Source organism: Haemaphysalis longicornis, unplaced genomic scaffold (assembly GCF_048455015.1).
Source record: "Haemaphysalis longicornis isolate Haplotype H1 unplaced genomic scaffold, Haemaphysalis longicornis Haplotype H1 scaffold_2, whole genome shotgun sequence".
Lineage (NCBI taxonomy): Eukaryota > Metazoa > Arthropoda > Arachnida > Ixodida > Ixodidae > Haemaphysalis > Haemaphysalis longicornis.
Window position 1 is genome coordinate 252,116,875 of NW_027526295.1, and position 13,430 is coordinate 252,130,304.

A 13,430-nucleotide genomic window follows, 5' to 3' on the forward strand; every position below is an offset into this window, starting at 1 on the left:
GCCCCACGAAAGCACACTTTAGTCATTTCGTCAGTATTTTAAGGGAAGGTGTTATCTAAATAGTCCGCGAATGTTGTATACATATATACCACAAACATACCACATTTGAACTACGCCATGTAGTTTACGAAATTTCAAACGCTTGCGTAACAGTGAAATTAAAGGAAAGCTAATGTACAGGCGCCGTCATAAGTAAGTGGAACGAGAATTTGTGAATATCACAAAATATTTGCTCACTAGCTTTACGACAGCCATTACCCGTTCACAGGAAGCTTTTTTGTTAGGAAGGACTCCAGGGCTCCTTAACCAATGCAGCCAGGCAGTTCCCAGAAGAAGAAATTCCTGTAAATTTACGAGATCGTGTTTTAATTACTTTTGACGGCACCTATACAGGGTGCATTAAAAGGAATACAGATGGAGCGCAGAGCCTCCGACGCTTGCTGCACCATCTGGCTGCAAAGTCAGTAAACTGTGCTTATGCGCAGTTCTTCGACAGCGTATAATAGTGCAGCCTACTTTCACGGAAAATTCTTGATCAAGAAGCAACGCCAGTCATTTATTTTGAGTCGCTTTTTCACGCTGCGTCGCCACTGAGCAGGGTGATCGTCGAAGGGCCATGCCAACTGCAATCTGCCTGCTGCGCACTTGGCTGCCGAATTATAGATAACAGACACTCCCATTCTACTCAGTGGCGACATAGCGTAAAAATGTGACTCAAAATAAATGACCTTCGTCGCTTCCTGATCAAGCGCTTCCCCAAGAGTACGCAGCACTTTCAAACACTCTGAAGGAACTGCGGAGGCGTGTACTCCGTTGTCCGCATTTCCTTTAATTCCCCCTGTATGTGAAGGTTTTTCGAGCGTGATATTAAGTTGAAACTTTCCCTTTCGTGCGTTCTGTGCCACACCTACAGTGGTCTTGAAGCTTGCTGCTAGAGCGTTCCTGTACCTTCTTTTAAATTTGGCGCTATGATCATTGCCGTGCGCCTCCGGACCAGCTCAGCATAAAATCGCGATCGCATCACTCGTTAACATTTTCAAGATGGCGGAAAACATGTGGAAGTAACCGCTTTTGCGCTGCAGCAAGAAATAGTGATAGTTTTCACTTCGTGTCTGCCATTCGTGATCTGCGGTGCGTCTATTACAGAAAATATGAGGCTAACAGATGTCTTACTGGGAGTGTTCAAAAGACGAGGCTTCGGAGGCCCCAGGTTTCATTTCGTTAAACATATTCCTGGGAAGATCAGCATTGGGTGAGTTGAAAAGACGTTCTTGCCCGAATCGTTTTGCTTTCCTCCTACCAACAAAACGAAAGTGTACACTGAAAGTTAAAAAGAAGAAGAGAAAAACTGCCCTCTTGACTTACTGAACTAAAACTTGCAACGCGGGGCGCCGGCTTTTGCTCGTTTTGTTTCGTCAACGGAAGCCGTCGGTCGCTTATCTGATGTCGTCAGGATGTATGGCGGGGCCTTTAAAGTACACCGACCGCTGGTCACTAACCCCACCACAAAGGGAGCTATGCGCTTTGTGGAAGAGATATGGTCGTCCTTGAATGGAAGATAACGTGGGCATAATTGCGTGTGCGAAGTCCTGTAGAGGCCGAACCAGCGGATGACGCTACCTGCGCGCTATAAGCGTAATCATCCTATTAAATACAGGTTTGTTTAAGTGCAGGCGCTGAAAACTGTGTTAAAAACAGTCTGAGATGAAGGTTGACATAAATAGTGATGTCTCCAAACTTGCATCTAGCCAATCAGATTGAACGACACCCGGCCTGTTTGTGCGCCATAGCATGGTTATGATGATGATGAATAAACTTTATTGGTCAAGGTGCTGGCATATTAATTTTTTTTAGCGGACTGATCGTGCCAGTTCACAGTGCAACAGGAGCTGAAACTGTTGTGCTTGAGCTGCTGCTGTTAATGGCTAAACGAAAGTTACGTGCATGGCATTACTGCAAAGGAAGCAGAAATAACTTAATAAGGCCACTTCACAATCCAGACACCAGCAATATGATCTAACTAAACTAATAATACTGATCTAACCAATGTATAAGTGCGTGAACATGGTTCAACTTTAAATTAGACTGCTGGAGAAAGAACTAAAATGTTGGATGACTTAGTTTATGCTGAACTTAAACTTCTTACGATTCTTTTAAGTATGAATTGTGACCTAGTGGTGTTGGGAATCGCTCGGGAAATTCATTCGGGCAAAAGAAACACGGCACACAAGAAGGTGATAAAGACTGGCTCTCCTTTGCTTATTTTGCCACTTTTGCACTCGCAGTGTGACGTTTTAGCTCGGGCTGCTGCGGAGAGAATAAGGTGTGCAACACTGAACTCGCGGGCTATTATGAAAGGGTCTGTCTTGCCGCCAAAGTTATGCTTTCTTGACGTAGCGACTGTGCTTAAAGTTAGCAGGTGGTTTGGCATCGGTGAAAACATATGGAGTTTCTCACTAGCTTACTCTATGGGTGAAAAGGGAAACATTTTTTAGATGAAATGGGGCCTTGAAGATGAAGAAGGAACTAAATTTAACAATAAAAACTGCCGGCATATGTTGGCATGCATTGCTTGGTAAATTTGTCAATCCAAAGTGAACACAATGCACTAACTAGTCAATAAGCTTGTGTTGTCACGTGTCGAGAATGGTAATTTCAGAACAAAATATTTCATAAAACAGCCCAGGTCCAATGTGTTCATGTCTCGGCACTAGCAACTGTAAAAGTCCTTTGTTTGATTGAGATATTAACCTCAAGTTATAAGCATTGGAATTTCATCAGGTTGACATGAGTTATATAGTTTCTTATTATCTCTCAGACCTAACTTGGGCAAGCTAGCCGTAATGATCTATTATCGTGCAACTGTGTGTGCCTTTCTTGAAATGGTCCCTGCCACACAAGTAGCCCCACCAAAGCCAACTAGAACGACAGTCAACTGTGATTTTTGGTGATTTACGGTATGTTCCCCAAGCACATGTTACGACGGTTGCTACTAGTTGTCGTTAGTTCAGCCAGCTTCTCTAGCGGTCATTCTTGGTGTGCGACCTAAAAAGGCACCGCTAATGGTAAAACTGGCATCCTGCTGTGTGACATTAGTTTCATTTGCTCATGCCACGATTTTCTTTCATTCAGGAAACACAGGGTCGTGCCACCGGTGACCCCCAAAATCAAGTTGGACCTCTGGAAAAAGTTGGCCATTGAAGAAGAAACAATGATGTACCTGAGCCGACCATTTCTGACCGTCGTAAGCTGCTTTGAAATTTTTTGCTATTATTGCTATTGTCTTGGGCCCGTGTGGAAGATTTTCATTGCGTTGTTGGAAACCTTGCTGCAAAGCCTCTATTATGCACATGTGCCGCTGTATTCAGCAAATGTTGATGTCTGGATTACCAATGCTGGGCAACTGAGGCGTGGTGAACGATAAACACCTGTGTTAACTTCTGTGTTCTGCATTAAAACATAAACATGTAGATATTAAAATTTCGAATCAAGCTGCTGCAATATTTGTGCAAGCATTTCTGAGCAGCGCTGTTTTTGTACATGTAGTGTATGGCATGTTCAGAAGTTGAACTGGTTGATCAACGAAAAATTTAAACACATCACTTCTTATCTCTCGCAGGAAATGCAGATATGTCTTGCCACATAGTATCTTATTAACTGCTGTTACAGTGTACTGATTTATTAGCCTGAAGGTGTGAATTTAGTTAGGTTTCACAGTTACTAAAGAACTAGCTCAGTTCAGGATCATGAGCATTTTGCTCGCAGTGTGAGGCCCTACATTAAATGTTTACAGTTTGTCAGTCCTATACTATCTATGAGCAAGGGCATCCAAGTCTGCGTACTTGCACATTGTATTCTTCTCACCAGTGGCATATCCCCTGTTTATTGGTTTACTATTTTCAAATGCTGTAAATTTGTACTAATAAAATTGCTGGACTCAACAAGAATTGGTTTTAATGCAACGAAGTCTAGTGCAGGACATTTTTCAGTGCTTTGCAAACTTTTTATGTAAAATTTTTGTCTCTGATTCATAGCTCTGTTGTTTATGAGCTGCAGTGGGCTAGCTTTGAAGTACTAGAAGCTTTGATATACGCGCTCCGTATGTTGCGTTGAACTGCTCCTTTGCAGCGAAAGATGTTGCATCTTGGGCAGGACATATCTTGCCGAAGCCACTATGAACTGCTCTCATCAGATTGAGAGATTACCTTCGACACAAAAGTATGAAGTGGCTCACTGAGCAAAAATCCATCATCTGGTGTCTGTAAGAGAGAAACGGCACCTAAACATGCATGACTATGGCTGGCATATCAAAGAGCATAAAATTGAAGAGAAGATTAGGTAAATTTGGGTCAGGATGGGACTCCAGGCCTCCAGAATGCTAGTCTAGCACGCCTTCCCTATGCCACTGCGGCTCCATGGTGTTCTGATCTGACTAACGGTAGACCTAGGGAATTCATTGTGGCCGTTGACTCTTAAATGGGTTTTAGAGATGTGTGCTGAGCCAACATGAGTAATTTAAGCAAGCTAATTTGAGAGGTAGCAATTAGGTGAGCAGCAAGGTACATTCCCGCCGAATCTCTTTTCTTAGTGATGTGAATGAGGTTATTTGTTGGCACGATGGCACCGTTATTTGTTAAGGGCACAGGGTAAGGCGAAATTTTCGAAAAATGACTTTTTGTTTTTCTTCGCAATTAGGAAGTTCAATTTCTTGTGCACATTTTCAATATTCACACTTGCCTGAAAAAGTATTATTTCTCGCTAAAAAGCAGTTTTCCCGCAAGCAAGTAGTAAGTGCCCACATCCTCTTAAGAATGTTTTCAGGGTTTATTGTCATTTTTTTCATCAAAAAACTTCCAGTTTCAAATCAAAATGCTTTTCTGGAACCAGCTCTATTAAGAAATTGCATAGCAACCATTGCATGGCTGATTTTTCAGCAAGGGCAATCCCAAGACCCTGTTGCACGTTTTTTCCACATTTGCCCTTCGAAGCTGCGCACAAAAAAAACATCTTTTTTGGGCTTCACACTCTAATGATTGCAAAATTGGATGCTGTTCTTTTAATAAATGATGAAGCAACGCATGCGCCAGCATTTTGAAATCATTCAGACCAAAACTTGGAAGCAACAGCACCATCAAGTGGCTTAAAGATGTTGACCACAAGCAAAATACTTTGTGAACAGATCTGTATGATGGTGCACAAAATAGTCAAGGAAGGACAGACGACCGGGCGAAAAGCAAAAAAATGACTTTGACAGTGATTATGAAGCTGGTGCTTTTTAAATAAATGGCTCCAGTGGTGTTTTTAGCAAAGATGTATTGTTTTTCACCTTTTTTTTACTTTAAACTCAATTATCTCAAAACAATGTTTTTTCTTACATAGGTACCATTATTTCCTATATCTTCCAAGACAACGAGCTGATTTTTTTTCCCTGTCATCTACATAACTTGTCACACCTGCTGTACTAGAATTGAAAATATGCACGTAACAGTTTTTTTGGTACACAACTTTTAATACTAACATAATGCCAAAATTTTGGTACTAACGGACAAAAAATTATAAAAAACTGAATTCCTTAAGAATGTTCATAATTCTAGTACAGTTAAAAGAGCACAAAATTTTAAAGAAAATGATATATACGTTATGTAGATACCTTTATTAGATGCCGAGAAAAATGTACCTCAAAATGGCCAAAAATGCATGGGAAGTATAGGGCTTACCCTGTGCCCTTAAAGGAGCCATGAAGACAAAATACAAGTTGGGTTTTTTAGAAAGACTGCTTAGTCCCGATAACAATGATACCAATATCATCGCAATCTTCGAACAAATAACGGAAATATTAAAGAAAACGTTTGAAGCAGTCGCGACCCACTAGCCGATTTCCCGCAACTTTTCTATGACGTCATGGAACCTTGTTTGTGCGATTGGCGGCCGCCTAAGAGACCTGTTGCGACGACACATGACTGGACGTCTATAATGGGGCCTCTAGTTCCATTTGACCGCATCACTTGAATGCTAACGTGCAGTTAACGCACTGAAAATTATGTTTTATTGTTGGCCCGTATGACGTCATTCTTGCTCATAACACGTCACTATGGCGCAAAATTTGAAAGTTTTTAAATACTTCTTGCTTTTTTTTCGTTAAAAAAACATCTTTTGTGGATGTAATGGAGCTGAGTGAGATACTGAATCCCAGTTCTTTCAAATTAAACGAAGTTGTATTTTCTCTTCATGGCTTCTTTAACGGTGCCATCGTGCGGCATCTACTAAGACCTGTGGTCGTATGGCGCTGCACCAAAAACAGTGCACGAGCAGTGTTAACACGCGTGTCATTTTTGGAGGAACAATAGGCAAAACAGTGTTGTGAATAAAACTGTAATCTCTATATTTTTCGATACTATGAACCCTGGTGAATGCAATAATAGAAGCAGTTTTTTGATGCATCGCTTGGAACTAGTTTTACAGCTCATTAAACTTCGGTGTTTGAAATGGGCACTCAAAATGATTCTTTGCCACTGGTGCCACCAAGGTTTAATGAGGTGTAAAATCGGTTCCAAGCAGTGCATCAAGAAACTGATTCTCTTATTGCACTCACCAGGGTTCATAGTACTGGAAAATATAAAGATTACAGTTCTATGGCCAACACTGTGTTGTCTATTGTTCCTCCAAAAATGGCTAATTGTCTCTAATTATGTTGGTAACTAATTGACTTACTCGAAAAATAATGAATTTAAAATCAGTGGAAAAAAAGGAGCAAGATTGACAAGTTTCACAGAGTTTACTTAAAAATTAAAGCAAGCTGTTTTAAGAGCAGTGTGCCCCCTTAAAGGACCACTCAGAGGCGTTGGATGGGGCATTAATGCTTTTGGATTCACAACTCATAAAAGTGTTTAGGTGCCCCGGAGTTCTCTTTTTTCTAGGCATGTTTGTCTGATGCCTCATTCTGATGCCGCCATACGAGTCTGATACCGCCTAACTGGCCGATAATAATTGTTTTCCGGTAGCAAATAGTGTCACCCATCAGCACAAAGGTGAGACATACCACGTGATAGCTGGTCGACCCCTACAAAACGTTTATATGGCTAGTTTTTATCGTAGAATGTGGTGTATGCCTATCTCCAAGCAAGAGTGTATCTCTGTGCTCTTACCTGTTAGCATCACCATCGTCATCACAGTGAAGAGCCTGGGGGATCCTGCACCATACATACTTGAAATAACATTACCTGTCGTCATAAAATGTGTTATTACCAATTCATCGAAGTTGGAATAAATCCTGGATATTTTTTCAGGCTTGACCGTACGCTGTAGATGAGAAAACTGTCCTACAACTTCCTTTTTTTTTTTAAGTCTCTGGTGCTGCATGGAAATTCAGTAGCTGACACGATGCTTTCTTGGCTTCTTTCAGGAGGAAGAAAAGCACATGCCCAAGGAGTTCATCAGGCGTAGGCTTCTCAAATACGACCGTATTCCACAGCCAAGTCGGAAGCCCCTCAAGAGCCTCTTTGCCGCAGACCTGCTCACCCACATCAACGTCGACAGGCAGTGGGAGGAGTAGTTGTGGTGTAGGTTCGTGTAGTGCTCGTGAGTGAAAGAAATAAAGCTTTGTTATGTACATACTTGCCCATTCATCTCAACCATTCATATTTGCTCGACCGTGCGAATTGTGCTTGCCGAGTACATCTGAAAATAATTCTGAAATACAGTTGAACCCCTTTATAAGAGACACGTACCGGGGAGCAGTTTCTGTCTCTTATACGAGACGTCTCTTATAAGCAGGGAACCATGTTTTCACTTACTAATCAGACCCTAGGTCAATGTAGGCACCGTATGACTAAACTAAGCTCAAAATAACGCTACAGCATGTTGCAAAAGATTCATTATAATTTATGTTTGGACCCCAGTATTTATGAAACAGTTCTGAATGTTTGTTTGCGTTACGACTGTATTTACGCTGTTTTTTACAACCGATTCTACAAGCTTTCTTTCCTTTCACTGTTTGCGGAAGATGAATCGTAGATGTTGAGTTCACAAGCCTGATGAATAGCCAGAGCACACAGCTTCTTCCGCTGTGTGCTCAGGCAATTCATCATGCTTGCAGGACTCCGCATCTGCGATGCTTCTTGATTGGGAGCTACGCAAGTGGGAGAGCCCACATGTGCAGTCGCGCTCCAATGGATGGCAGTAAGCTTCAACCACTTCTGTAAGTTGCATTTCCATTGGCAGGGCTTCTCATCGTCATTTCATAACTGACTGAACCACCACTGTGTGTTTGCTGAAGTTATAATAAATGGCGACTGCAGGCGTCTGTCGTCCAGCTGTGTTTCCACAATGGAAGCAACTGCAATTAGTGCCTGGTGGCACTGCATCTGAAGTTAAAGTGTCTGTTACAAGCGAGATTGTTGATTAGAGTTCAAGGATGACTTGTCCCTTATAACCAACTGACTTCTACATCCGATGTCTGTTATAAAAGAGGTAAATTTAATGGGAAAGATGGGGCGGCCAACCATGTGGGTGAATAGTGTCTCTTATACCCATTTGTCTCTTACATCCATTTCTCTTATAACGAGGTTCAACTGTAGCTAATAAGTGTCTGCACTGCTGTGGATCACTTTTACTAATTTGTGGAATGGCTGTTCCTGATTACCCTGCAAGTTGAAAGTGCCAGGAATTCCAGTGTTTGGATGGACAATTTGTTCTCTTAAAAAATTAATATTGCAATTGCAGGAACACTTTATGCACATGTGTAACTTATCCAAGATTTTACATTTTTGGTTTATTTTGGAGCAAAATCAAATGTTTACCCGAAATTGTTTTCTTCCCATAAATAAATATTCCAGAGGATTCCTTAGGAGAGTTCCTTGTCAAGTTTCTCAGATAGTTGCTGTAGCTTAGCACGAGCTTTTAAAACAAAATAATTTAAAGATTAGAACAAACAAAGGGATCAGCTTAGCAGCTCCTTTATTATGCAGGCAACATTAGAAGTCTGTCAGTATCCATTGTTTTTACGTGAAGCTGGGCAGCGCGCACTCCCGTTGCACAGTGAGAATACAGTCGTTCTAAATGTCAAATGGTTGCAGCTCTGACGTGCTCTAAGTAATACCTAAAACAGTTAATAACAAAGCCCGTACGTTTGCAATACGAACTTTTTAATGCCTTCAATTTTATTGCCCAAATATCCTGAAGTTGAAATGCTGCGATTCACGCAAGCATTATTTGAATATAAAACTAGGTTCACTGAAATGTAATCTACGAATTGCTCAAGTTTACCGGATTTTTATCCCACAATTTGAGCAGGTTTAAATGTGCCGTATCTCAAGTTCTGTGACTTAGTACTTCTAGAAGAAAGGGGTCACACTGGTCTACAATACAGCGTGAATACTTTACTGAATCTGCTGGCACTACAGATATTTTAGCCCCATCTTCGGATCCAGTGTTCAGACAATGAAAGCAGTTTCCTCGCATCAACGCTTCTGCGACACGGTTCACACGATGATCGCACTTCAGTGATCAAATTGATTAGGACTGATGAGCCCAGCCTAGCAGTTATTGCCTCCTCTGGCGTAAACTGTCATTAATATTACAATTGGCATAGAAGAGCAAATGATTTTCCTCACTGTTGCCACTTTTTTCACCTTCACTGCAGTGCTAGTGTGTTTGCAGTGTAGCAGCCTTTAAGGGGCCATGAAGACAAAATACCAGTTCTGTTCACCACAAAGACTGCTTTGTCCTGATAACAATAATGCAAACTTTATTGCAAAGTTTGAACAGATAGTCTACATAATAAAGAAAACAGATGAAGAAGAGGCGACTCCCCAGCCACGTTTCAGTGATTTTGCTGACTTCACCTAACCTTGTTGGTGTGGCTTAAGCCATAAGAAACTTGACTGCGCAATTGTAGCGGGGCCTCCAGTTCCGTTTGACCACATTGGAATGCTGATGTGCAGTTAGTGGCATAGATATGGGAGGGTCAGGGAGTTCCTGACCCCCCATTGCGCGGAATATTCCTTAAAACCTATACAGTGGCCGACCAATTTTTCGGACCTGGAGGGGAACGAAAAATAGTCCGAAAGAAGGAGCAGTCCGAATCCGTCATTACTCCTATGGGACAACTGGCAGTTCCTTGGGAAAATCCGGAATATACAGCAAGTTCAACTTTTTGGAGTCCGAAAAAACGGTCAGCTACTGTATTTATAAAAAAAAACAAAATGGCCACGAATGCAAGATGTGTGTGTCCCCCCCCCCCCCTTGTGATTTTTCTGGATTTATGCCACTGGTTATTTAACACACTGATGACTGTTTTCAGGGATGGCCGTGTTATGTCACTGCTGCTCATATTACATCATTGTAGTGTGAAATTTACAAGGTGTTCAACATTTCTTCCGTTGTTTTGGTTTTAAAAACGTCTTGTGGCTGGAATGGAGCTGAACGGGTTTTGAACATTGAAATTGAACAAAATTTTGAACAAAGTTTTATTTTGTCTTCATGGCCCCTTTGAAGGCAAGCTTCATGACCATAGTACTAGCATGATTAACAGCCGACATGTTCCCTTTAGGAACCAATGCTTTAGAACGGAGAACATTTAATTAGGAACACGTTTTGAAATGATCTTGTGCGCTGCTTTCCGGGAAACAGACGCCAACTTGAGGTGTGGGACCCTCTGGCAGTGCCAACTTGCTTGCCCATGGCACAAACTGCATTGCATCTTTGAGATAATTATTTCTAGCACTTGCCTCTGTTCACTGCACTACCAACAAAAATATGCATCAATGCAGGCAGTGAACAGTGGTTCACCATGCAGGTTATACAGGACTTTTGTCCTATTTAGGTTCAGCTTATGATTTAAAATATCTGCTATATTAATTATTACATGTCCTCTACTCTGGCTTCTAGCATCAAGCACACTGCTCAGTTCTGATTTTTAGTGCATTTCAATTTGGCCTTCAAAAATGCAGGTCATGCAATTTATTTTATGCAATGCAGTGGACAGTAGCATTGCTAGCACGCATGTAGGTTTACGTACACATACCTGGCCTTTTACCGGGGCCTTAACCTACCACATGAACCGAAAGATGTTTTCTAAAAGCTCACTGCTCCGACTAAACAACTAAATAAAGAATACGTTTGCATCAATTCATCGGACAAAGTAGATTACCACTACTTCACTGACAAAAGGAAGGCAAGAATGGGGCCGGGCAGCATGTCACAGCAATTGACACGGTATTTTAGAAGAAAGTCGTTTATGGCGCCTAAATTAATTATGTCACACAGATGGGTGCAGAATGTTGCCATGCAGAGATGCTCCTCATTACGGACACTACGCAAGATTTGTATGGATTGCAACGATATCTGAATGTTCTTCGAGGTCATCGCAAAGTTTGCCGACGGTTTCGATGTGCTCTTCAGGAACAGTGACGGTCACATGGGGCACAAACTTGAGACCACACTCGGCGATCACGTAGCCGTTGGTAGACAGCGCCTTGGACAGGGCAAAATAGTCGTTAGGATCGCAGATAAACTCGCACATCTTGGACTCGCCGTCGATCTCCGTCACGTCCTCAGCGCCATGCTCAATGCCAACTTCGAGAGCTGCGTCAGGGTCCAGGGCACCGCCGTCTTCCCGACCGCTGACGCGGACGAACCCCTTCTGCTGGAACTGTTCCTTGACGCCACCTCTTGTGGCTATCCTGCACGTGTGCTTCTTACAGATCGCTTTCAGGTCCGCTCCGAACTTGCTTATGTTGCCGGTCTCAACGTCGAGAACCAGGAGTACGCCGTGCTCCATGATGATTTCGTAGTTGGCCTTCTTCAGGTTCTTCGGTTTATCCATGCCTGCTCCCCTTTTAATGGCCACTTCGATATTTGCGTTGGATACGACCTGCGTCTTCTTGGCACTCTCGATTGCGTGCGCCAGCGCCCGGTTTAGCTTAGGGTCCGTGCTCCCGCCTCCGGCCTTCACGGCGACTTCGATGAGGCGCATGTGCTTGTCCGTCATGGACATCTTGTGCGCGTCCTTCGCGGCCTTTATGTGGCGAATGTTCTGCCAGTGGCTGTGACCGGCGTAACGCCGACTTTCCCAGACGTGACAGGTGACGACCCTCGGCTCAAGTAGCCGACCAGCAAGCACCGGCACGCCAGCGCCGGGAGCACTCACAAGGGCACGGGCACATAGTCTTCTGGAAACGTTTAGCCTAAGGTATTCAAGCTTTGATGACTCTAGCACCCGCAATGGACTTATAGGTAGCCGGCAAAGAGCTTTAACGAGCATTTTTTCGTTGCAGTATTACAAAAGTACACGGCAAACGTAAAATCTTACACTCTACAACGAAGCACCATGTGAGCAGAATCCGGAACCGGAAATGATAACTAGAGTAAAAATCCAAAACAAATTTCAATAAACAAAAAAATTTAATAGAGTATTTTTGCAAAAAAAGTTTAAATGTACCTGATTTGGCAACGTATATTTATTTTATAATAGGCAGCGTCTGGAACCCCGCGCGGGGCACGAGATTTAGCCCCCTCGCAACGGCTCCTGCCCCGCGTGACGTCATATATACGTCATAGTGACGTCATATTAACAGCAATTGTTATTAGTTTGCGTAGTAGAATACAAAAAGCACATTTTTTTACATTTTAATAAAAAATTAGGAAGCCACTCATTTGCTAGAAGTTTTATAAAAGAAGTTTTTTGTTCGTTCTTGCGGAAGCCGCCGATGCTGCCGCTGCTGGCGGTATGGCGTATCCGAAAGTGCCGAAAGCCCTGAATGCCTGAATTTCTTGGGTCGACAACGTAGAAGAAGCAGAGTTGATAGAGTTAGAAGCACTATCAGAATGTGCGAGAACGTTGCCGTATGCGGGCACCAAGCCAGCCTTTCCACACGGTAGCGAAATCCTCTCGAGTAATGCTGACCTGTGACCGCCTGCTGTATGCCGATGGTACCTGCGTTAGATCTACGACATCGCGCAGCCGAGTGGCCCCGTTCGAACAACCCACGTCCCACGCAAGAAAAGACACCGTCCGAGCGTGATTATGTGAGCCTGCTGCGGCATGTCCGCGCGGCGACATCTGCTGTCAACAGTTTGCCCCACGGCAAGTTCAGAATGCTTAAATGGGTGGCCTGAAATCGCGGTGTGTTTTCAAAATGACAGCAGCGCGGAACTTACAGTGCTCAGGACGTAGGCTGGACGCGGCCACTGATATTTTACTGGTCGCATGTGCGCATTAGAAGTGCAAACCACGGATAGCTAGAAAAGGTAATCATTGGTGTTCCCACACATGTACCGCGTACAACCCAGCACAGTAGTTTCCCCTTTAAGGAGATTAGCAAAGAAGACCCGAAAATCTGCAGTTTGTCGCGTTTTTTGTATGTATTTTCGAGTGGACTGAATTGTGGCTTAGAATTGTTTACCCGAAATAAGTTTTGTGCGCGGAAAAG

General features: G+C 42.9%; 2 protein-coding genes across 2 annotated transcripts; one reads left to right on the forward strand and one right to left on the reverse strand.

Annotated features, from left to right (window-relative positions):
* The first annotated feature begins 1,013 nt into the window (after positions 1 to 1,013).
* Positions 1,014 to 7,611, forward strand: LOC144170385 (large ribosomal subunit protein mL63). Its single transcript, XM_077700157.1, has 3 exons — positions 1,014 to 1,252; positions 3,133 to 3,244; positions 7,403 to 7,611. The coding sequence occupies exons 1-3, from the start codon at positions 1,152 to 1,154 to the stop codon at positions 7,550 to 7,552; spliced, it is 363 nt and encodes a 120-aa protein (XP_077556283.1). The 5' UTR covers positions 1,014 to 1,151; the 3' UTR covers positions 7,553 to 7,611.
* A 1,327-nt stretch (positions 7,612 to 8,938) lies between these two features.
* Positions 8,939 to 12,346, reverse strand: LOC144170384 (putative transcriptional regulatory protein Dgeo_2194). The gene has a single exon (XM_077700156.1). The coding sequence runs from the start codon at positions 12,260 to 12,262 to the stop codon at positions 11,312 to 11,314; it is 951 nt and encodes a 316-aa protein (XP_077556282.1). The 5' UTR covers positions 12,263 to 12,346; the 3' UTR covers positions 8,939 to 11,311.
* Between the last annotated feature and the right edge of the window lie 1,084 nt (positions 12,347 to 13,430).

Coding starts and splice junctions, on each gene's coding strand:
- LOC144170385 (XM_077700157.1), top strand. CDS start 1,152: ATGAGGCTAACAGATGTCTTACTGGGAGTGTTCAAAAGACGAGGCTTC. Junction 1,253..3,132: donor CCTGGGAAGATCAGCATTGG/GTGAGTTGAAAA, acceptor TCTTTCATTCAG/GAAACACAGGGTCGTGCCAC. Junction 3,245..7,402: donor GCCGACCATTTCTGACCGTC/GTAAGCTGCTTT, acceptor GGCTTCTTTCAG/GAGGAAGAAAAGCACATGCC.
- LOC144170384 (XM_077700156.1), bottom strand. CDS start 12,262: ATGCTCGTTAAAGCTCTTTGCCGGCTACCTATAAGTCCATTGCGGGTG.